The sequence below is a fragment of the Phyllostomus discolor genome, chromosome 4, assembly GCF_004126475.2.
Source record: "Phyllostomus discolor isolate MPI-MPIP mPhyDis1 chromosome 4, mPhyDis1.pri.v3, whole genome shotgun sequence".
Lineage (NCBI taxonomy): Eukaryota > Metazoa > Chordata > Mammalia > Chiroptera > Phyllostomidae > Phyllostomus > Phyllostomus discolor.
In genome coordinates, this window is record NC_040906.2 from 177,867,754 (window position 1) to 177,893,811 (window position 26,058).

At 38.8% G+C, this 26,058-nt stretch overlaps 1 protein-coding gene across 2 annotated transcripts in view; it reads left to right on the top strand.

Moving 5' to 3' along the window:
* The first annotated feature begins 12,406 nt into the window (after nt 1-12,406).
* The window catches only part of NKAIN2 (sodium/potassium transporting ATPase interacting 2), an 878,265-nt gene continuing 864,613 nt past the window's right edge, over nt 12,407-26,058 (top strand). The window contains exons 1-2 of one of the 2 annotated variants that reach the window (XM_028511048.2): nt 12,407-14,697; nt 14,771-14,962. In XM_028511048.2, the coding sequence (XP_028366849.1) occupies nt 14,909-14,962 (54 nt within the window). In that variant the 5' untranslated portion in view covers nt 12,407-14,697; nt 14,771-14,908. Of the gene's footprint in view, nt 14,963-26,058 lie in introns of both variants that reach the window. The other variant, XM_036024646.1, reaches the window with a different exon arrangement.

The window sequence follows — 26,058 nt, forward strand, 5'->3', positions numbered from 1 at the left end:
CAGAGCTTACATTTATATAAGAGAAAAAATACATTTATGCTTCAAGAGAAAGTAATCTGTAATAAGTATCATGTTGGTTACATAAATACAGGGATGAGGAAAAGCTGAGGGAAAAATGAATGAATGAATGAATGAGCTTTGAGGGAGGGTTGAACTTCTATAGATGAATAAGAAGGGTAAGTGGAGGGGTCCTGTGTGGCAAATACACTATGTCACTTCAGGGGCCTTGATTTAAAAGAGGACAAGGCTGGGACATGTGGGGTTTTGTATTCTATCAGATATTCATAACCTTTGGGTGAAAGGCCTGTATTGAGTGAACATATAATTTGTCAAAAGTTGGGTACTTTTGAGAATTAAAGGGAGGCATTGTTAATAATCACCCAGGGATAACATGTTTAAATTAGGTTTGCTTTGCACGCACTGATATGTATGGCCAACCTGATAAAAACTCTGGACACTAGGTTAGAAACCCTTGATTATTATCTACTCTCAGCAACTGAGTCTTACCTGCTCTCTCCTCAGTCCTTGCAATGAAACAGCCAAAGTGAATACTTAAAAACTCAATTCAGATTACATTTATTCCTAACTGTAAACACTCCAATATGTTCTTATTTCATTTTGAATAAAATCCTACGATTTTCTAAATCATGGCCTCCAAGTTCTCCTTCATGGTCCAGGACCTGCCTTCCTCTCTAGGCCCATTGTCTCCTGTCTCTCAGTTCTTGTCTGTTGCATTCCAGTCACTCTGGTTGCCTTTCTGCCCTTTGGGTTTGATAAGTGTTTTTCTACTCAGGACCATTAAAGTCTCTACTTTTTCTGCCTAGCACTGTTATGCTGTCTCTATCACCTTCACATTTTTAGTTCTCAGGTCAACTTTTATTTCCTAACCATCCTAGTTAAAGAAGGGTTACCCCACCCTTTAGTGACTAGTATTATTGTGTACTTCCTTATCTCTGCCAGCTACTAGCCTCTGCGTGTGTGTTATGTACATATGCACGTTTACTTTATTGTTTGGTCCCCAGTAGAGACTTTGTCATTTTCATGATCATATTTCCAGTATCCAGAATGTTTCTGGCATGTAGAGGACGATCAAAACGCAGTTACTCAGTATATGGTCTTTGTTCTCTGCTCTGTTTCCTAGGCCTTGCTGGTTTCCTTCATATACATACCATCACCAAGGCTTGGATAACAGTGGGGAGAATAAAATACAAGCCCTCACTTTTCACTTTACAGACTAAGTCACAATCCTGAAAGAAGAACAACTGAGCCTATGTTACTTGGTATTGATGCAGACTTAACATATAGTGTCAATTGAGAAATGATACAATCAATAAGGCAATTTAAAGCTAACATAACACCATTATTACTGATAAAGCTGATATTGGAGAATATATCTACAGGAAGGTGAGGCTCCTAACACTGAATTAAACACGTGTGGTTGAATAATCAAAGCCTTCCCCAAGAGAAGGTTGTAAATGTAGGGCATAGTGCATGTGGGCATGTTGGCCCCTTAGAATGAGGAATGGCTAGGATGCATAAGCTTAGTTCTCTTTTTTAATTTACCACTTAGATAATGTCCCTCCTTCTCCTCTGCAGAGAAGTGAATAAAAGGGTAGAATTAGGCAGCAGTGGCAGAAACACTGAGCTCTCACCAGTGGACATAAGGAGAAGTGAAGAAGCATGCCAAAGTCTATGATGAATACTGTACTCTTATGGATGCACGTATTTTTATTAGATTAATGCTCATATATTCTTTCCTCATTCTTAACTTTTTAAAAAATCTGTCAATAAAAATGAGAGTAAAAGAAGTAGACCATAGTATTTACTATTCTAGACCAAGATGAAATGACCATAACATTAAGGAAAATTAGTGATTTTTGAGAGTAAGTTTTGAAGCTATAATCCTTAGGAATTATCATAATAAGACTAACATTTGAAATGTACTTTAAGTCAACATTTTAATTCTATAGGCACTATGTGGAAGCTGAAATGGAGAAAATATCAATTTTTTATTGAAAAAATGATTGCTTATTATGACTAAATTTGGAAGCTCTGCATTATTTACCCAGTGTGATAGCAGACATTAAAATGGTCATTACTACAAGAAGGTCTTGGCTTCAATTTTCTCTCCTCTAAACATCACAGAATGTGTTGAACAAGTAGAAGCATTTTGAGCTTAGTGCAAACTATGTTAATGGTACTATTTTTCAAATTTAAAGCCAAATGTTTCCAAAATGTTTTTGGAATTTTATGTCATTTTAGTTTTCAGAGATGTTTAGCATCTGTAAATGAAGGTTATTACTTATGCAAAGCATCATGATGGATGATTAATGGAGAAATCAGGACAGAGTAAGCTTCAGGAGTAACTGGGGAATTTGCTGAGAAGAGGCTGTGACACGTTCCTTCGACGTCATCTCAAGGGAAGGATCAGTACCATCCTGTCAGCCCTGCCCTTTCTGGCCATTTTCTGCATCTTACAGTTCTTCCTCAATATTGCCTCAAATTTATGTCTCCATCATATGGCTTTTAATGAAAAAATCTTTTGTAATTACATAAATTACTTATGTGATCCCTATTTGCTAGCTCAGGGGCTTTTCCCAGTGTTGTTTTGTTGTTGTTGTTGTTGTTGTTGTTGTTGTTGTTATTTTACAAGAGGCAAGTTCTCTGGCAAGTTCTCTCTGAACTTGTTTCTACTCATCAAATTATTGTAGAATGGCTAATTATTTTACTCCAGGCATACATGATACCCACTGTTAGCTCATCTTAACCCAATGTCTAATGTGAGGAAAGCATGAAACAAAGGATTACCTGCCAACCCTGTCAGCTAAATACTAACTTGAAAACCTTGGAATTTCTTCTGAACTCTCCCAAGGAGCTGATTACTCTGTTTGAATAAGGAGACTGTCATCAGATCATGAAAGGATTTTTAGAGAATAATGTCTCTTTTGAGAGCACAATGAATCCAGTGCTTGGTGTTCTAGGCCCTTGGGATGATCACACTATTTAAAGTCAAGTGGGTTAATATGGTTACTTAAGTATAAACTACCAACTACCTCAGGAAAAATTCCAGGTGTTGCAATACAAATAGGAAGTGGCGTGTATGATGGTCTGTCTAAGACAGGCTGTCCATTTTTTTTCTGGATCTGGGTTTGGGCACTGAAGCAGCAGAAGAACAAATGATGCAGTGGCCTCTGTGGAGACTCAGAACCATGGACAACACCGGCACCTGTTGGCAATGCAAGTTCCACCAGAAGGGATCCTGGGTGGTTATGTGGGTTTGGAAAATCATCACTAGTGTGTGTTCAGTCCACTGTGTGTGGTAGGTATTTGTTTAAATCTGACCTTCTCCACATACTGTGAGTAATACCATGAACATTCTTTGTAGGATATGAGGCTATGTTTATTTGTTTATCATGGTGTGGTATAGTTAGCATGCTTGCAAGTATGTAGGTAAGTGTCACTATATGGGCTCTCAGGTGAAGCAGTTACTCCAGGTTTCATCAGTTTAAAAATTGATTCTCTGGCCTCAGACATCTTAGATGTAACATTGCATATGATATTCAAGTGAACTGAATCTACCATCAAGTGTGGTCATAGTGTGATAGTAATTGGTTTGGAATTAGAAGTCAAGGGTATAAGAGGGTAAGAGAGAAAATGGAAATTCAAAGATTTTAAAGGAAAATGTGTTTTTCTGTAATTAATTTTATACTACCCAATAGCAATATGCAAACAATTACTGTCCCCAGGTCTTGGAAATTTTTACATTATTTAATATAATTTTTCAGGCAATTATGTGATCGAATGACTATGTCATTGCCCCTATATTATAATAAGGTAACATGGGTTAGAAAAGTTAAATGAGATGTCTATCTCAAAAGGACAAATTGAACGCAGTGTGAGTGACTCCAAAGCCTATGTTCCATATATTGGCCCAGCTTGGCATTTGCACTGTTTCCTAGAAGTTCTGTGCTAGAACCAGAGAATTGAACTTGGAATCCTACTCTGACTCTTCGAACTTCTTAACCTTCTTCAAATTGCATAATCCTTTTGAGCTTCAGTGTCCTGGCCTGTAGAATGGGGAAAATAATATATATTTCAGATTCAAATATGAATGCATATGAAGTAATTAGTACAATGCTTGAAATCTGATAAACACTCAATAAAGAGTAGTCAAAAGTAAAAAAGGAAGGACATAAAAAAATTGTAACACTTTGATGAGAGAAATTGATGACATAATTAAATTCAAAGATATAGTATGTTCTATAGTGTGAATTATAAGAATGAATTCTGTTAAAATGTCCACACTTCTTGAAGCCATCTATAGATTCAATGTAATTCCTGTCAAAATTCCAATGGCATTTTTAACAGGCGTAGAAAAAACAATACTAAAATTCATATGGAACCACAAAGACTGCAAATAGTCAAAGCAATCCTGAGAAAGAACACAGCGGGAGGTGTCACACTTTTTGATTTTAAGTTATACTACAAAGCTATTGCAATCAAAGCAGTATGGAACTGAAATTAAAGCAGAGACATAGACCAATGGAACAGACTCAAGAAGCCAGAAATAAATACCCACAAATATGGTCAACTAATACTTGACAAGGGAGCCAAGAATACTCAATGAGGGAAGGATAGTCTCTTCAACAAAAGGTGTGGGAAAACAAAAAAAATCATATGCAGAAGAATGAAACTGGATCCCTCATTAAAGACATTAACACAAAACCTGAAACCATAAACTTTCCAGGGGAAAACATAAGGGAAATGCTCTTTGACATAGCCTCGGTGATGATTTTTTAGATGTGACATAAAAGAACAAACAACAGAAGAGAAAAATCAACTAAAAAGCTTCTGCACAGCACAGGAACCATCAACAAAATGAAAAGGCAACCCACTGAATGGGAGAAATATTTGCAAATCACATATGCGATATGGGGTTAATATAGAAAATATATAGAGAACTCATAATCCAAAGTAAAACAAACAGAAACAGAAAAGGGCAGAGGAACTGAAAAAGCTTTCTTTTTCAAAGAAGACATACAGATGGTCAATAAGTACATGAAAAGGTGCCAGCAGCATTAATCATCAGAAAAATGCAAATGCAAATGAAAATGAGACATTACTTCACACCTGTTCGTATGGCTATCATCAAGAAAGTAAGAGAGGTACATGTTAGGGAGGATGTGCAGAGAAGGAAAACATTGTGCACTATCTGTAGGAATGTACATTGATACAGCCACTGTAGAAAACAGTATGGAGGTTTCTCAAAAATTTAAATATAAAATTACCATATCATCCAGCAATTTGTCTCCTGGGAATTTATTTTAAACATGAAACCAGGCCCTGGCTGGTGTGGCTCTGGATTGAGTGCCAGCCTGAGAACCAAAGGGCCGCTGGTTCAATTCTCAGTCTAGGCACATTCCTAGGTTGCAGGCCAGATCCCCAGTAGGAGGCGCATGAGAGGAATCCACACATTGATGTTTCCTTCTCTTTCTCCCTCCCTTCCCCTCTCTAAAACAAATAAATGAATGAATGAATGAATAAATAAATAAGAAAAATCTTTAAAAATATAAAAATGCAATCAGGATCTCGAAGGGATACTTGTACTCTCACGTTCATTACAGCATTATTTACAAAAGCCAAGGTATGCAAACAACCTACATGTCTGTCAGTGGGCGAAGAAGATGTGGTAATATCTACATTCGAATATTATTCAGCCAATAGAAGGCAGGAAATCCTGCCATTTGTGACAACATGCATGGACTTTGAGGATAGCATACTAGGTGATCAAAGTCAGACAGAGAGACAATACTATATGAGATAACTTACATGTAGAATCTAAAAAAAAGTCAAATTCATAAAAACACAGAGTTGAATGGTGATTACCAGAAGCTGAGGGATGGGGGAAATGGGGAGATGTTAGTAAAAGTGAACAAATTTTCAGTTACATGAGAAATATATTTTGGGGACCTAATATATCACATGGTGATTATAGTTAGCAATACTGTGTTACATACTTAAAAGGTTGTTAAAATAGTACACTTTAAGTGTTCTCATCACAAACATAAATAGTAATTGTGTGGTAATAAAGGTGTTAGCTAATGCTATAGTGGTCCTCATTTAATCATATATAAGTGTATCACATCAACACTGTGAACAATTGAAACTTATACAATGTTACATACAATTATGTCTTAATAAAGCTGAAAAGGGAGGAACAAAGGAAGGAAGGAAGGAAGAAAAAGAGAAGTAGAAATAAAATATTGGGTGTAAATCAAATTATTTGATGCTAGGAGTTCATCATTTAGAGGAACTCTGTAGCAGTATTTGTTTCTAAAACTATTATTACTACTTTGATTTAAAGATGAGGATTGCACATTTTAATTTTTTGTTTGTTTTTAAACTAATTTTCCATGCTGATTTACCTAACGTGGTATTGTATTATTTGGACTCAGAACATGCAGGAAACTAGAAGACACTATATATTCTGTGATGCTGAGTTCTTCTGATTCTGATGGTCACTGGTGATACACTCTGTTTGATTTTACAAGAATATTTATAAGATATTCTTATAAATAAATATTTACAAGAATATTTATTTACAAGAATATTAAGCATTGAAAGATGGACTGAGGGATGGTGATAGAAAAAAAACCAGTGTACTCTGAATTCTGTATGAGCAGGGAAAAGATAAGATTTTAATGTTCATAATCAAAAGGTATGTCATAATAAAAGTATGTCAAAATGTGTTTCTAGTGTATGAATTTTGTTGTAAACTATACATGAAATATTTAAAATAGTGAATATTTTTGCATAGATAATCTTGAAAACAGTAACTTGTTGAGAAAAAAAAATATATATATGTGTGTGTGTTAATCACTACCATCAAACACCATTCTTCATTACTGACCACAAATATCATTCTTCGTTAAGATTTCATCTGTAAAAATGTAAATATAGTGTGATTTTTTCTTGTACTTGAACAGTCTAGGTACTTTACACCTTATGAAACTTTCCCCATTGCCAAAAAAAACCCCTCCAAAATTTATTTTAACTTTGTTAAAATAAGGTTTTCTTTTAAAAGCTATTCACTAAAATAGCTGTTTAGTTAAAAAAATTTTCAAGCATAAGAAAACATGACAATTTGGTCACCAAGCAAAATGTGAAAACTGTAATTAACATAAGGCATTTCACAAAAGTATATGACAGTACAAATGTCACTTGGGCAACTGAATCTTGAAATCCTGTAGGAGAAAGAAAAAGAGGTATTTAGTGTTCCATCTTCATAGGAACCATGAGTCTATCATAATTTGGTATTGCTATAATCCTGCTAGCATGAATACAAACCACTCTAAGAACTATAAACTCCCAACCATTTTTATTGTATCTTAATTATACAGAAACGTCCCTGGCCTTACTTTGCACTCCACACAACATAAACACATCCTCTAGGATGCTTTTTTACGGCTCCCTTTAGTCCAACATCGATAGCTAATCATGTATTTTCATCCCAACAAACACATTTAATTCCTATATTGTCATCCAAATAGTCACATTTTAATGGGAATATATTAAAAACACAGTAAGTTACATGTGTAAGTATGTTCACATCTGAATTCATTTAAACTTCAGACACAAAAAACTGGACAGACAAAAAATGCTGTGTGTTTTATTTAGAAATGAAGCTCATGGTATATTTCTATCTGAGTATGGCGATACACATGTGACTGTAACAACTAATGAGAAAAGTCTACTTCTTACTTTTTAGAATTCAAATATAAAAATATTTGCCAAAGGGTGTTAGAATCAAATCCGTCATATACATTTATATTGGCAAAAAGTTGGAAAAAAATGAACTACCTTTATCTAATATAGTCAATTAAAAATACAGTTCTAGATTTTTGGCCTAAGTACACAACATGGGGTAATAATGGCTCTCGTGCTGGTGGCTTCCTACATCGACACTCCCTCCTTTTCAATCCATTTTATACACAGCTTCTAGGTGAACCTTCCTGAGGTATCGTGCTTGTAATTTCTCTGCTCAAGAGCCATAATGGGTTCCTTACTGCCTACTCAGTGGAGTCCAAATTCTTCAGACTGACATTCCGACAGCACTGCCCACTACCCTCCTCCAGGCTCCCTATGTTGCAGCTAAACTGACCTAGTGGCTGAGTCTGGGTCTATGATTTTTCTACCTCTAAGACTTGAGCCATCTTAAACACTCAGTTCCTGATTTACTCAGGTAGAGAAACCTCTTATCAGAAATGCCGTAGCTCATAGTCCTCATCTCCATGAATGCATGGCTCTTAATAATGTTCCTTTTTGCTATGACAATTATTAGAATTTCTCCCCACCTTCCAAATGTCTGTGTCTCACTCACCTTGCAGCTGTTGACAGGTATAGCAATGATGCCCCCTTTCTGTGGGCTTGGCTGCTCTCTTCCTGCACCCCACCCTCTTTTTTTTGTCCCCTCTTGGGGGAAAAAGCTATCAATCAGAAGAGGGTGCTGACTCAACAGAGAGAAGAGAGGAAAACTCACCATCTTCAGCCACTGGAGGGATAGTGGACAGTGGCTGAAGCAGGAGGAACTGACAAAGGCGAAGGTGTTCCATCATTTCCTCCCCACCTGCTCTAGTTGAGGGAGCACTTCTTGCGTGGCGGGTATAGATGGAGTGCAAAGTCTAAAACAAAATTGTTTCTATATTTTCCACTGCAACCCCAACATAGGGCAGAAACATCAGAGTAAAATTGGCAGAGTGATGTGGTTGGACAGAGTAAAGACCTGGGTAGAGTTTTCCAGTGTCCCTCAGACTCCTAAGTGATGAGCACTGTATTCAGAAATTCTCTGTGACCCCAGAGAGGGTTCCTGAGTCAAGCTGGCAGGTTTGGCTGGAGACTCACAATGACAATGGTGCACAGCACAGGGAGTTGGTTACTAGGCTGAACAGCATTATGACTAATGAGAATTTTATTGTGATTCAGTTAATGCCTATGTGGTTTTGCCAAAAAGACACGAGTGAAGACAAAAATACTATGGGAAAGGTGGGATCCTTGGCCATGTCCCATTCCCAAGACCATTTTCAGAAGGTATCAAAGAAACACCCATATTTACCACAAAGTTCCTGGGAAAGCTTCCTGGAAGGATCTCAGAATTGGTCCTTCACTGGGTGTTGCGGGAGGGGCAATGGAGCCTGAACCCACAAGAGGGTCACAGTTCATATTCCAGCTCAGAGCAAAAGAAGGTAAACCTGAAATGCCTTTCTCCTTCACCTACCTCCAGATTTAAAAAGAACAATTTAAATTCAGCATCCCACTAAAGAATTCACTCCTTCTCTTTCTAAATGGGAAAACAAACATTTGATTAGAATGCTGTATTTATATTACTGAATGTCTTAACTATAAAAAAGATATAATGTGTTTAGGGATTTATTTTTCTTTGCTCCAGAAGCTTAAAACATACCACTGTATAAGGATTTTAAATTAATCCTATTATAAGTAAGTGCACTACATCTACTTTCTTAACATTTCTCTTTGTCACTTTCTAATATTCTATTAAATTGGTATTTATTAGGGTTGTAGAAGGATAAACTGGGGAAAGCACAGCAAATAAAGAAATTTTAAAGTAACTACATTATCTGGAAAGATATTTTGAAACTGTGTAATAAATCTTAATTACATCGAAAAAATGTGGAGTACATATTACATTTGCCTCACTAAAGACTAATCATTTGTTTAGCCGCATTCTATTGTATGGTTTAAATACTCTATTCCTCATCTTATAATTGTAGAAAATGAATTCCAAGTTTACCTTGGTCCCAAGAATATGAAGTCATTTGAATGGAGAGTACACATACCCTCTATTTGTCTTGTCCACAGTGTATGCGGCCCAAAGTCAAGTGGTTATTAATCAATTCACATTGTGGTTAATGCAGAGCAACACTTTCTTTTATTTTCAATCAGCTGGTTCCTCTGAGATGTTAGTATAAAGGTAGCTTTTTTTATTGTGATACAATAGCAGTAATGCCTAATTTTAATTTTTACTTATTTTAATTTCCAGGAAATGGTAAATTTTCTTTAATTATGATTCAGTAGTTAGAAGAGAGGTTTGGAGACATGGTCCTCCACTTCTCTGGCATTCCTCCATTAATAGATGGCCATCTAGGTTTTCCACCTTTCAAGCTGGGTGGGCTTGTGAGTACCTTGTAACTAACAGAATGTGGTTAAAGTGGAACTGGGTGACTTTTGAGGCTGGGTGATAAAAGGCAGTGCAGTATCTGCTTGGGTTGCTGGAAACTTGTCCTTGGAAGCCTCAGCTGCCAAGGTAAGAAGTCAGACCACTCTGAGGCAGCCATGTTGTGAGGAAGACAAGCTGCAAAGGAGAGTCAATCACACGATCACGTCTTCAAGTTCTTCCAGCCCATGTGCCAGACGTGTGAGTAGATGTATCTTTAGGTCATCACTGCTCCCTGCCATGAAGCTGCGTCCAGCCTTGGAGGCCTCCCAGCTGAAGCCCCAGAGAGTGTGGAACAAAGACATTGCCCACTGTGCCATTTTTGAATTCCTGACCTGTGGAAACTGGGAACAACATAACATCATTGTTTAAAGCCTTAATGTTTGGAGTGGATTCTTACACAACAATAGCACCTAGAACACTAGGCTTATCCTTATATTTATTTACCAATTTCTCATGTTCTTTTAAAAAGAACAGCACAAATTAGAGGAAAATAAAGAAGATGAAAATATGGCTTTTCTAAAGATTTTATTTATTTATTTTTAGGGAGAGAAGGGAGGGAGGGAGATAGAGAGAGAGAGAGACATCAATGTGTGGTTGCTGGGGGTTATGGCCAGCAACCCAGGAATGTACCCTGGCTGGGAATCGAACCTGCGATATTTTGGTTCACAGCCTGCACTCAATCCACTGAGCTATGCCAGCCAGGGCTTAAAATATGGCTTTTCTAATCTCAGATAAATGTTAACCTGCAAATTACATGTACTATATGAAATAATTTACTAAAATATTTTTAATTAAGATTCTTACATTTATAAAATAATTGTATCAATATGCCTTCAAATATCTCATATAAAATAAAATATGATTGAAATATTACAAATATTCAAGTTGAGCCCTGGCTGGCATAGCTCAGTGGATTGAGCATGGGCTGTGAACCAAAGTGTCGCAGGTTTGATTCCCAGTCAGGGCACATACCTGGGTTGCAGGCCACGGCCTCCAGCAACCGCACATTGATGTTTTTCTCTCTCTCTTTCTCCCTCCCTTCCCTTTCTAAAAATAAATAAATAAAATTAAAAATTTAAAAAATATATATTTGAAAATACTATTATTTCCCAAACAAAAAATTCCAAGTTTGTATAAAATATTCAGATAGAATTTATTGGTTTTATAACTGTAAGACAATTGCTGCCTTCAATGTTTTTAAACTAGAATGAATGATGTAAAACTCAGGGTGAAATGATCAATGTTGTTACAAAGCCAGACTTGGAGCTTTTGCGCTTGCTGAAATGACAGTGTTCTGTGGACAGCGATTCACTTTGTGGCTGTGTACCTATTGTATTCCATGAGTTGTTCTGAGATATAAATTATATAATAGATGTGAAATAGACTTGAAAAGTACTTTAAAGCAGGTTGCTAAGGTCAGCCAGATGGAGATGTGTATTATGTATCACAGTCTCCCCACAGAAACAAGAAAATTAACAATAGTTGTCAATAGCCTAGTAAAGTCTTATATAACTGAATAATATGACTTGTACATGAAAAGTGCAATCAACGTGCCAACTTGAGATAACTCTCTCCTTCATACACTTCTATGGAACAGTTGATATTCTCTTTACCATCTTTCTCACTAAGGCTCCAGGCTTAATACAACATGGAACAAGTAGGGCACAGCCACCTTAAGGAACAACATTGAATTCCTAACTAGGGCACCTTTATATAAATCAGGCATTCACTCTTCTGAGCAGATTACTATGCTAATGACGCCAGTGATGCCAAATCAGGAATAAAAGCCATTGCAGATTGCCTTACATTGGTTTCTCAAGAGGCAGCACTGCCACAAACATTTGAGTCAAGTGGTTTATTTTGGAGGTGATCCCAGGAAGCACTGGCAGAGAAGGGAAATAAGGCAGGAAAGGAAGGAAACTAGTTAAGAGTGCATGAATGAACAGGTTACCACTATGGGCAACTGTGGATTTGATGGGATCACCTCTGGTGGAGAAGTTGACGGTTTAGATTAGAGTATGTCTCAGGTGTTCCCATCTCTGGGTTGAGAAGCTGGGCTATTTATCCACTAACTCCCATCCACTATGGGGTGAGAGTTGTTCTTAGGGCTGTAACTTGACTCTTGAGTCAAGTAGCTCTTGTGGCTAGCAAAAGCTCATAGACAGTCCAAAGCCATTGCAGAAAAAATGTGGGCATGTACTGAAAGGCAAGTAGTATCCAGGGACTAAGGGCAGGGCACTGAGAGTCAGCTATAGAGAGCATTACGCTTCCCTTGAACCTGTGTAGCCTAGAGACCCTTCAGGCTCTCACTGGGAGCAGGGGAACGACTGCAGGATTATGATGGATCCACATGAATGCATTGTTGCAGTTATGAATTTACAAAGGTAATAAGAGAAGGCTTTTCACAAGACGGCAGCAGTTTCTTGAATGTTCAGCAACCATTTAGAGCTTTCTTTTTGTTTGGCAATACAAAATACCTGCATCCTCCCGCAGCTCCTGGGCAGCTAACATGTGTAAGGGCAGAATAACTAACAGAAATATTTGACACTAGATACCTCTGCCTTCGGTTTCATCAAGGGTTGTGGAGCAACAATTACCTGCCAGGCCCACAGTGGATAAAACCCATGTATTGGGTTTTCGTAATTTCATTAAACATTGAAAGGGATTTTTCAGACAAAAGCTCGTTTACAAATGGGACAATTGAAAGTAGGCATTCTCAGTATAGTACTAAAATATCCGCATTCTATAAATTTAACAAGTCAAATTCCTTTTCAACTCTGTGCTTGACACGGTATTTTTTGAAAATTCAGTACTGGGTTCCTAGAGACTGGGGTCCCTAAGCCCTATTCAATTTCTTTGTGTTTGGTTATTCTGATGCGCCATAATATTTATTCAAAGGAGGTAATCACTTGGGGTCCTTATTTGTGATTCCTAGCCTGATGTCCTACACAAGTGACATTTTCTCAGTTGGATCAAATCTCATTTGCTAAGCGAAGCTCTTTGCTTGAAGTGTTTTCATCTGTTTAATCTCTTGAAGGGGTGTGGGAGTTTCCTAAACCTTTCTCTTATCAGTCTCACATCTCATTCCAAAGACTCGACTCTAGCAGATACTACGCCTTCGCTTCCTGGGACAGTTAGGAACGCTAGCCTTCCGTGGCTATAAAGAAAACTAGACTCTTTGATCCTGAATACTTAGGCCCCAGAGGCCGCCACCTGGGAGAAACTGCTTCGCTTTTCAGATTTCGGCCCGCAGATGGCAGCAGCGGGCTCTGAAGCGTGTCTCTGCAGGTTACCGGAACCCATTGCACCGCTCTGGCTGGCGCTCATTAACCGGGTTTGCAGCATCGACCTCCAGAAATCTTCACCCACCCAGGACGGTCCATAAGGCCGAAGTATTTAGAGTGCTAAACTTGTTTCTGTTCCGTTTCTTTCATGGGTAAAAACAACAGTTTGAGGCAGCAACGGTAACTCATTGCATCCCCACTCCCTCCGGTTCCCAATTTCCCTACCAACTACCGCAGCAACCTGCTCTCTTTTCTTGAGCAGCGTCTGCTTCGTGACTCTAGGCTCCGGCCCTTGCAGTTCCTCGGGAGCTGGGTGCTCCGCGGCTGCAGTGCATCGGACTCCACCGGGCCCCTTCTCCTCCTGGGCTCCGACTTTCCACCACGCAGGTTTTTCCGGACGGTCGAGATGCTCCGGCTGCACCCGTTTCATCACCCATCCCCCTTAGCTAACCCTTCTTTTCGTCCCTTCTGCCCCGAACACACACACACGGCTCTCTTGCTTATAGTGCTCCAGGCTCGATCATGGGCGCAGGACCTTCACAAGCCCAGCAAGTCACGGACATGCCGCTCGAACTCTTCTCCCTCGGACCCCAGCACCACCACCACTGCAGCCGCCGCTTCAGCGCCTCTCCTCGCCTAGACGCTGCCGCCAACAGCCCCCTCGGTGGCAGGCCGGGCCAGGCTGGAAGAAGTTGATGTCTTGGGAGGGGGTGGCGGTGAGCAGGTTGAAGAATTTGTTGTAGGAGGATTAACACATCTGGGCGAGGGGAGGGGCAGCGCCGCTGCGAGACGCGCGGCTGCAAGACGCGGCGCGGATCCCGCATCACCGCGCTCAGCAGCCGCCGCCGTCGCGCGGGACCGCGGATCCCGGACGCCCCCTCCCGGCCCGCGCCGCGCCCCCGCCCGCCTGGCCCCGCAGATCCCGGCGCACAGGAGCGGCGAGCGGCGCAGGGAGGCGGGCAGCTGCCCCCAGAGCCGGCGGGCGGAGAGCTCGTGGCTAGAGCGCGTTGGGCGGTGTGGGGCGAGCCGGCGCGAGGAGCAGCGGGGGCGAAACTTCGCGGCCAGATGCCCGTGGGCGCGGCGGCGCTGCGAGGCTACCGCTGCTGCCCCTCTGGGCCCCGGGCGCGTCTCTACGGGCGGCGTTGCCCGCGGCGCGGCGTGTGCAGCCAGCTAGTGAAGGTATGTGTGGCGGGCGCGGCTGGAGCTGCTGCCGCCGCGGCGCCAGCAGGTCCTAATGCCTGTCACTTCCCAGGACGCTGGCAGCAGCAGCCCGGAGCCCCCGAGCCCTCGGCAGGTTTTCCTGTCCTTCCCGGCGATCTGATTGGATAAAGTGGGGGCTCGACGGTGGCCGACGTGGGACAGTGTGGCTGTGGCAGGGGTCTCGGAAACCATGGGTTATTGCAATGGCAGGTGCACGCTTATCTTTATCTGTGGCATGCAACTGGTAAGTGACACTTGGGTCCTCTTATTCTGTAATGTGCCTTTGAGATAGTGGGCAGGGGGATTCAGTAAGGGGTTTGCCATTGATTAGAATGGAAGAAAAAGTAAAAGAGAAAAGGTGACAGATATATTGCCTGTTTTTAAAATGATTTAAGGGAGAGGCACTGTGGAGTACGGGAGGTGAGCCTTTTTACCCCCACCTATTTCTATCTCTCTGAAGACAGTTTGGCAGGTGCGGGTTAAACTTGTCTTTAATTTGTTTAAGCAACGCAAGATTTAGCTCTTGTTCTTCTATGCTTTGCATTCCTATTAATGTAACAACGTGATCGTCACATATAATTTACTATACAGGTGTTAAAAGAAATGTGGGATTTTTTACTTTTCTTCCATATACTAATCTTTGCAGTATCTTTGTTTCTTCATTGACATGTGTTATTATTCATGGAATATATTGTCTTAAAAGTATAACACTAACAAACTACTATGTAGGGCAGATGGTACCCTTACAGCGGTCTCACCTGGAAGCCACATTGAGTTTTCAAAGTATGTAGATTGAAGAGAAATCCTTAGCTGAACTCAGCAACACTGTTGCCACAGACTGAACCAGTGCCCTTCAAATCACAATTATTACAAACAATTCTAAGGAGAAAATATTCTGTGTTACATTATGTATGTAATTGCTCCCAAAATAGATACTGTTGGCTGATCCTATAGGATGGAGAATTACATGTACTTTTTGAGGAATGTTGTTCAGTTGTAAAGAGGTAAGGAGCTAATATTGGAACAATGTCATGTATCTGAATTTAAATTCCCTAAGGGCAAGGAAAGAGGGGATGAACATACTTTAGAGCCTAAAGATATACCACTGTAAATGGTTAATTTGAGGTAGAAGATGCTTGCTCACCCCAGTTATCAAATAGCTTTTCCTGGAAAGTATATATTAATCTGAATAGCCACTTAAGTTTCCAGCAACTGTTTCATAAAGGCTAAAAGGACTACAAGACTGAAGCAAATTTCTGAGAGCCCAATCAGTAAAGTGTTCAAAGGAGCAGGGATTTGCCATTGTAACTGATAGAATTCCTTAAGTGTTCTTTGTTTATCAGTTGTCATCAGTGGTGGTTGCTGTTGTTGTTTTATTTAGTGTTCAGCTGAAGTAGTTCTTTTTCTTGTATATTATCTCAGGATATTTTTCTTTCTCTGGAAAGTTATCTGATAATGTGCATATTTTAACAATGAATTACTTGGTTTAAGAAAAAGTAGGCATACAAATATAATTTTAAGAATGTAGTATTTCTTGATGATGTGCAAATCATTTTATCTTTTCCTACCACATATTAATTTAAACTTTGAAGTAAAGGATTTTTACTCTTAATGATAAAACTAATCAGGATAATAAGAGAGCTTACTTTGTTAAACTACATCAGGTCAAGTATGCCAAATTGCATAAACATTTTCAAAACAATTTTATATTCACATACGATTCAGAAAAGAATACATTTGCTTATTCATTGTGTAAAAGCATATAACTATGAGAATGAGTGCATGGGTAAAGTCATTCTTATGCTCTCTTTAATTTTCAGTTTTAAAAACTTGATTTAACTTTAATCACATAGCATAGTAGGACTTTATTATGACAAATGTAGGCATTAGTTCTATATGGTGTTTTGTGTGAACACAAACTCCTCAAGAACTTAAACTATTTTAGAAAAGCATAACTATACAAATAGGGAAGCTAAATATAAAAGTATGGGATAAGTCGGAACCTTTCTGTGTATGATGTGTACGCATCTGTGTGTGTTCATGTGCACACATACATGCACTGGTGTTTTGCAGAGGTGCTACATCATTCATGAAATGGAAATTCTGAATTAAGCTAAATTCTCTAACAAAATAGAATTCACTACAAATTACGAGTGCTCAATCTTAGCAAGTATATACATTTGAATCACAGGGAATGTTCTATGCTCTTTAAGAATCATGAAATTTTTCCCATTCTCACTAATGTGTCACCAGGATAATATAATTAGCAGCCATGTTCACTGAGATGAAAAACAAAAAACAGGATGCAGAATATCACATTGATTTGATAGGGTGGAGCGATCACATTTAAAGGACATGAGAGATTCCCGGTAATTATTGCTTCTTAGAAACACAGTGTTTTATTTTAAATAAAAATATATGTTTTTTGCAAATTAATAGTTGCAAAGCACTGAATAAAAATCAGGTGGGTGTGTATATTTCCTTTGCTCTTGATAGATCCTTAAAAACTTTTTGTATCTTTGAGCTATTATGACTAAAAATTGTTTTATAAGTAGCCAGTTTTCCAAAATAAGTTTGACTCATGTACCAATGATTGACACAAAAGTTCCCTTAGTTGTGTTTTCTTCTGAAGTGTGTAGTGTGGGTTCTTGTTACATTTGAGGGTAGTCTTTGGTAGTTGTACAGAAAACTCTTAGTTTATTAAAATTAATTGAAGACAATGATAGTCTAAGATAGAAATTTTATTAATGTTTTTCCTAAGTAACTTTATTAAGTTTCTGAAAACATTTACCTCCAATTCCGTAAGTAGGGTATATTTTCATTTGACTTGAAGGCATATTTACATTAACATAAATGTGCAACTAAATCTTCACTGGAGATGAGGAAGCTTTTGTGTTGTGGGAATGGGAACCTCATTCTTCACTTATTATCAGAGCAGACAGTGTTTTGACCCTTTAATAAGTGAAGAACAGACGAAACCTCTAGAAAAAGTTACCTGTCACAGTTCTATATATTTGCTTTGAATTATATTCAATATGCTTTCCACTTCATGTTTGGCAGACTATAGGTGTAGATAGACATTTGTTCTCTTAAATAACAGGACATCATTTTACAAGACAAGAAATTAGGATTTCACACCATACAGACTTAATACAAAACTTCCATCTCATGAAAAAGTATTTCTGTATATCATAAATCAAGGTATTTGAACTATATGGTTACTTCAACTTAAGATTTTGGGGTGATTCCTACCAAAAGGGGTGTGATCTCTGGGAACCAATTTGCTGCATATGCAGAATCAAGAGTTTAAGCTCGTAATCTCAAGAAGGTAATTTTCTTTTTATCATTGCTATTCTTAATGCTCAGACATGGAAGATTTCAGATAATAACAAAAATCATCATGGCGTTGGAGGTGGTGGACAGAGTAGGTACAGGATAAGAACATTTTAACTTCTTATTTACAACTTGCAGCAGTCTGAAAGATTTTCAGCTTTTAAAAATGTTTGGTTGAATAAAAAAGTTCTTTATATAAATGTTGAAAAATATCACTGAGATATTTCCCAGTGAAAAACCACTCAGTTATAATATGGAAGAATATGACTTATTTTAGATGGCATAAGCAGCTTTGTTTTCAAGTAAAGAAATTCAAAATTGCCCACATTTTTGTACACTAGGCTCCTATGTGGCAAAAAGCATAAGATGTCTAAACTCTTGAAAGAAAGTACAGATTTACATTCAACAGATGAACACTTGAAAATGTCATTCTTGCCATGTGTTCTATGAAATATTGCTACCTTGGAGCAGGTGCAGCTAACAATTAGGTTAGTACACGTGTGTGCAGCTGTGTGAAGAAGCACGTTTGATGCTTAATTAAGAATGATCAGTTGCTTCCCACTGTACAGTTACTAAGCATTTTCAGGGGTACACATTTATTAGAGGATGCCATGAATACATACATGGACTAAATAAAAAGAAATTTATTATAATTATGGAGTATCTTCATGGTGGTCAGTCACGATTTTATAGCGTGTTCATACTTAAATGCTCTTTGATTAATTCTTAGAAAATAAAGCATTCTGTGCAAAGCCTTGAAAGGTGCAGGTAGAATGTTATGCTTTTCCAAGGATACTTTTCACAAGTTTGAGAGTTCTACAAAAGTGTGGAACTTTACCTGTCAGAAACACTCCTGCTCAGAGAATTAAATATTTTATATTCAAATATCATCAATAATAAAATCTTGAGGTCCTTAACTAGTCTGATTCCTGGAGAAGACTAAAAATTTCCATGTAATATTTTAGAAACTTCTGATATAAAATATGCTAAGAGTTTGCTAAGATGTAAAATAACTTCTTTTTAGACATTTTCTACATTTACACCCCAATATTTTGGCATCTATATGTATGTGTGTGTGTGTGTACAGATTTACTCTTTTATTGTAATTCAGCACTACTCTCCTCTAATGTTTAGCAAGAAAGATGCAGAAACTTCTCCCAACATCCAACTAGCTCTCTTTATTGGTTCACAAACCACCAACTGGCCACTTTATTCTCATACACCCGAAGTTTCAAGGAGCTAATCTGTGTAGAGCTGTTCGTCTTTCTCAAATAAAATAAAGGCTCGAATGGGCAGCATCCCCTGTGTGGAATGCCAGCGCCATCTCTGGCACGGAGCCCACATGTGGGCAATGGCCCAGAAATGTGAACAGGCACTGCCACCTCCTTTTCCCTCTGATACTGCTTTACTTTGGGGTCAGATTCTCCCCTTGCCCAGTCAAGAATTTCAGAATAGCAGCCAGGGACTCCTTAAAAGAGGATGTTTTTATTTCTGGGTCTGTGTCTTATTTGTGCATGTGAATGCTTGCCAAAAATAAAATCTGAGACAGAAGCACATTTTTTAACATTTCTACACTTATACTGGATATAAAAATATTAAAATTATGGCATCCATTGCATTAAATATTTGTATATACTACAAATGGCTAAATTTTTAAAGGGTATATTTCTGTTATTTAGTAGAATTTCAAGCAGCTCATTGTAATTTTTCCAAAAGTAGCTTTGAAACTAATATCGCTAATAATGGATATTATTCTATTTCCATGCTTTATACAGACATGCAAATTTAAGAAATCAAACACATGTGAAGGAGAAATATTTCTAGTCTAGCCTGCTTTCTCATCTAGATAATGATCTCTTCCAATTTTGGTGCACTTTCTTTCCCATAGAAACTTGGTAATTGTTTATTTTCAACATAATAAAATACATAAACCATCAAGATAAGATGTTTATCTAGGATTCTCCACTTCCCCCCATAACAACAATAGAAACAAGATTCTATTTACACCTACTTCATTTCACAGGGTGGAGATGACCATGTGTGAAACATTTGTTCTTACCAACCCCCAAGATATTGAAAGACATTTAAAAACCATGAAGGCAATTATCTTGTTTTCTCTGTCCAGGTAGGGTGCAAAATGAAATTTATAAAGTGCTTTCTCTTCTTTTAATATTTCAGGTGTGTTTAGATTCGAAAGTTCTTACTATTTAAAGGCATTACTTGGTCCATCTTCTTGATAGCAGTGTTATCGCCCCATTTCTGTGTGCTTAAACTCTACAACAGGCAATGGGTGTAACTGACAGAAATAGTTGTACCTTTTCATCTCATGCAAGCTGTAGACTTTTTCTTTCCAACCTGGAGCCTGGAGTAGGAATAGTGTGACTTTAAATGCTAATAAATTTAAATGCTAATAAATTTTAAATGACTTGTGGATCACATGCTAACTGTGATCCATCTAAAAACACTTTTTGAAAAGTTACACATAAACTGACTTTTATATGCATTTTGGAAAAAGCTTTTTTTATTTCATGTTTTTAAAATTTTTCATACTTTAAAAATACAGCTTTGTAAAACACTTAATGAAAACTGTTGCAATTTATTCTTCTGGGCTAGATGCTAAACATGTTGTTTTCACTGTTTCCTTTCTAAGAATTCTATGAGATGGGTAATAGATATTAATATTCCCATTTTACTGAGGATGAAATGGAGGCTTTGGAAGTTTAAGGAACTTTCTTAAGTCACCCTCTTAGTAAGTGGGAGAGCTTGTATTTAAACCCAGGTGTGTCCAGCTTTAAGGCAGACTAAGTTTGTGCCAGTGAGCTACACTGCATCCTTTCCATATATTAGTAACATACAGCAACGTCAAGTAGCTTACATTTGTTTTACTTACATAGGTAGTAGATACCTACTAAGTCCTGGTTGATGCAGTAATCAACACAAGACTAAACACACTGGCGGCGGGGGAAGAGAGGGGTAGGTTGATGCCAGGCTCCTGTCCAAATCTGACTGGCCCAGGTGGGCTTGGGTTTCACAGCTATGAGCTGCTGGTGTGTGGACTGGAGACCAAAGGGAGAGACTCCCCCTTGCAGAATCCCCTTGCTGCGGAAGTGTGCTCTGACACTGCAGAGCAGTCCTGCAGTTCTCCTCTACAGAAGTAATCGCTGGTGAAAGCTCGTGTTTCTGTTTAAGGGTGGGGAAAAAAGAGATAGCTCCATTGCATTTCTGGCCAATTATTGAGAAATAACCACTCAGTAATGGCTTGGACACTGTCATAGGTATACTTAAGAAAGATTGCATGGGAAGAAGAAATGTATTCACGTTTTTTTCAATACCTGTTCTTTTTGAAGTAAATCTCTGATGAATGGCTAATGCAAAATAATGTCATTTGCCCATAACATGTCCCAAATCTGAAGTCCATCAAGACCACTATTGGTGAAATTACTACTTAAAATTATTATTGTTGGAAAAGACCTTGAGAAATGGGTTGTTTAAAGTATGCATTAAATATACTAGAACACTTTTGGAACTTGGGTGTGCATGAGAGTCACCATCAGGCCTTTTTCTACCCAGATCATTGGGTGCACACCAGAATTTTGTTTCAGTAGTTGAAGGGTAGGGCCTAGACCTAGAATTTGCATTTCTAATGAGTTCCCCCAGGGACACCGATGATTCTTGTCAGAGACAAGACTTGGAGAACTCCTGGGCCAGAACATAGGTCTTCGTTTAATGGTATACAAACTTTTCAACTCAACTCTATAATTAGTTCACTTCTTCATTGGGCATTTTGCTTATTGTGAAAGAAAACTTTTTTTTCAGGACCAAGTACACCTATTTCTGATTTCTAGCCAAGTCCCTATTTAGAAGTTTAGATAAGGGAAATGGATGGTCTTTTCACAGCATTTGTGTCTTTCTAATAAATAGTGATATAGAAAAACCTGAAAGTGATTCAGTCCTCTATACCCTCTGTGCCTGGGGATGCTGGAGCAGAATTGTTTTTTTCAGCAGCCTCTGTTTGCCAGCCTAGCCCCTCTGTCTAAATCTCTGGAACAGCTTCTTGCTGTGCCTGGGGGAGAGAGAGGGAAAGAGGAGGGAATATGCTGAAGAAGAACTGAACTAAGTGAGAAGGCATATTTTTCTATGCTCAGTCCGGTGCTTTTACACTGGACAAGTGAAGAACTGTGACTTTGCTTAGGCCATTTATATTCCTGAGTGTCATTTCCTCATTTGAAAAATGGGGCAGATAATTCGTGGCCTGTTTACCCCACGGAAAACTTAGGAGCATCTGGGGAGAAAAATATAACTTACAGTTTACATGAAAGAGCTTCACAAATGTAAGGCTTTATTGTTGTATTACTTCCAATACTTGGAAAAGTTTTGTAATTGTTAATAGTTTACCCTTCCAGATCTGTTCATCTAGCAAAGAGGAGGAGAAGTTATAGGAGTGTTTTTCTATCATTTGACCAGTGGCCCTAGTTGGCAACAACTAGTTTCCTGTAGAAACTTCTTTTCTTCACACACCAGCATTTTTGGGGGGCTAAATAAATAAGGTTTTTAATACTAGGGGCAAATAGTTTAAATAGATAAACCAGTCAACATGCTTTATCTTCAAGTGGGAAATTCTAAAACTGTGTTTTGTGGAAGCCTGTTCTGTAAAATGTCCTACTAAATATAAGCTAGGAATTAAATAAGTTGTGTGAGACCCAGGTTTTATTCCCTCTCCTACCTTACCCCCAAAGGGTCACAATACCTATTAGCAGCTTCTGGAAGTCCTAAACTACAGGAAACCTTGCTTAATTTCATTTGTCTCTGCATATAGTGCTTACAGGGAACCAAGGAATTTTCTATAATCCCTTATTAATATAGAAAATATTAATATAGACTAGTTCTTCCATGGAACTAGTATCTTCAGAAACACCTTTCAGTGAAGTTTTTCTCTAGGGTAATGATACAGTCTAAAAGTTAATAATGTTATTATCTAAATGATATTTAAAGGCTAAGACTCAGTATGGAGACTCAACCCATTAATCAGGTATCTAACAAATAGTAATGCATAAAGATGTTTAACAGTATTATTAATACATAGTTAATGAAGGGAGCCTTGTTTTGAAGGGAGCCAAGTTTTTAGATACTTGGCTGTTATTTTTGAGGTGTACTTGAGTTTCTTGGAGTTGTGTTTCAGCCACAAAAATCGCAAACCTTAACATGGAAATTAAGTGAAGTCCAGTTGCTGATGTTGCAAAGAAGATGATGTGTTGTAATGTTTCCAAGGATATTTGGAACTGCAGAACACCTGGCAGAGGGCATCTGCAGAAGCACTTTCTTTTAAAAGCAGTGGGTGCAGAGCAATGTCTGCATCCTACATCCAAAACCAAACTCACCCTTCTAGCATCATACCCTAAGTGTGTGCCTTTGCAGGCTGGGTGGTGAGGGGTGAGTCCTCATACTGACTTTTGTTTTCTAATCAATGGGTACACTCTAAAACAGTAGCACATTTAAAACTCCCAACAAAGTTTCATTCTTTGAAAACAAATGGGCCTTAGTTTGGAATGGAGGGATCAAATCTCTCCTGTTAACAGAAGCCTTTGTATGCATCTGTGTGATGCTAATCGCACAACAGAATAAGGAGGTGTTTCAAATCCCTTAACTGACAGCTGTGTGTCAAATGACAGAGAGTCGATGTTATGTCTGAAATGTCCAGTGGTAGGGGACTCACGTGAACGCTATCTATGTGGGCTTCTAGCCATTGGAGATACACAAGGCTGATGTCTCAGAGTATTACTTTTATAAAAGACAGTCTCTGATGGCACTGGGAAACAAAGAACAGGGAGGGCTTCTACAGGCTTCAGGGAGAAGAGAACATGCTGGCTGGGTGGTGTGCTGCCTGCTGTGGTCTTGGCCTCTGGAGAAGGGGTCTGCTGATTTGCCTGGGCATGGAGCACTTCCTTTTGTAGGGCACCTGGGGTGGTGGGAGGCAGTGTGCTCCTGGAGGCCATAATTCACTCCTGTAGACACGGGGTTCTGACTTCCATCTTGTTGTGAGATAAGGATCACGTATCCTAGTGGATATGGTGTATCCAGGCGCTACCTGTTTGTTCCGCTTGATTACTCTGAGGTGCAGCCACCAGATTGGGTCAGTGAATGTGTTTAACTACAGGTATTGGGAGCAGTGAGCGAGCTAAATATTTGAAAGCTTTAGAAGCTGTTGTGAATTTGATATTACACAGGTGGTACATGAAGAGTCCTGGGTCCCTTTGTTCCTTCTTTCTTTTTAAGTAAAGCTTGCTCACAAATTTGATGGTAGTGAAGCTGTAACTTATGATTTTCTAAAACGTTGGAGCTATGTGTTGGATTATTTTGTACTTCTCTCAACAGGATTTTTAAAAAGTTTGTTTATTTATTTATTTTTAGGGAGAGGGGGAGGGACGGAGAAAGAAAGGGAGAGAAACATTGATGTGTGAGAGACACATCAATCAGTTGCCTCTCACACACCCCTAGCTGGGGACCTGATCTGCAATCCACTCATTTGCCCTGACTGGGAATCAAACCAGTGACCTTTCAGTTTCCAGGCTGGCACTCAATCCACTGAGCCACACTGGCCAGGGCAATAGGAATTATTTTTTTTTTTTAACAGAGGTTTCATTTTTATCCATCTTTCATATGTTTCTACTTCATTCGATCAAAGGATGGTAGTTAAATTCTGCCTGTTCAGTAGCATTCATGAGCCTAAGTTTTGCTTTTCTTTTGTACTTCTGATATTAAAGTTTCCCTCTTCCTCTATAGGACTGGAAGTCTGGTGGGGGTGGCTGGCCCCTGAATGTCTAACAATTCAAAAGCAAGTAATACTACTCGACTTAAAATGATGGGTATTTTTTAAAGGACATTCTAGTGAAGTCTGTGAAGTTGACTGTGAATTCATTAAGAGTTTTCTTAGGAGCGTATTTCTGCTCTTCTATAAAACATTCCTGGGAGGTCCCACAGGTTCTTAGATGTGCAGGCCAGTGCTTTCCCAGTTCACCGTTTTGTAGTGTCTCAGGCTAGGCTTGTGTTTGTTCCAGAAAGGTGCCCTCAATGTCAGGCAAATGGTGCAAGTTCGGTTTACATTTAGTATCTATAAATCTTGTAGCAACAGTGCTTGGTGACACGGTGACCTCACGTGCTTCTCTCTCTCACTTTCATCCTGAAGGAAAGCCTGTTGGTTTCCCCCAGAATGAAGTAGCGATGATGCCTGTCACTGCATCTGCTTTGATGCTAGGGTTTTGTTAACTGTCAAGTTGGCCTAAAATCGTAGCGAGTCCTTATAATTGAGAGAAATATACCAATGAGGTTTGGGTTCTTTTTTTTTAAGATTTAGATGGCAGTTTGATGTAGACTTCACACACAAAAGAGTTCTGTGGCATGTTGGCTCCTGATAGGCCCATCTTTTAATTTAATCTTTTATAACGTGAATAAAAGTGTTACATTTTGAACTTTAATAGAAAAACATGGATGAGAGATGTTAGCAAATTTATTGACAGAGGCAGTGATCTCAATTTAGAGGAGGAATGTCAACTTCTTATTTGAAAAGTAATTTTGTGAGATTAAAATGTCTTATTTACAAAGCACGTCTCTCTGAACGTCTTCCTGATGTAGTTTGAAGTCTGCAGTGGATGGGCCTGTTACCAGTCATGTGCTGTGTGCCCAGGGCCTGGCCTTGAGGTGTTGGGAGATGGAGAAGGCCCAGAACAGCTCCAGGAATCAACCAGGAGTTGGTTCCTAACCTGCAGTGCTGCTATGATTAAAACGAATGGATGGATGAATGAATGAATGAATGAACAGTGAGAAGAAATTAAGTAATTACTAAGTCAGTTTCATCAAGTAGGATGTGTGCAATGTCTATCCATAAATAGCGTAGTCACATGTGCTAAATAAAGTGTATGTATCTTCCCTTTGGTCAACTAGATGTGAGTTAACTGAAAGGAATGCTGGCTGTGTTTCTATCATACACTGATCTCATGTCTAGTGGTTGTA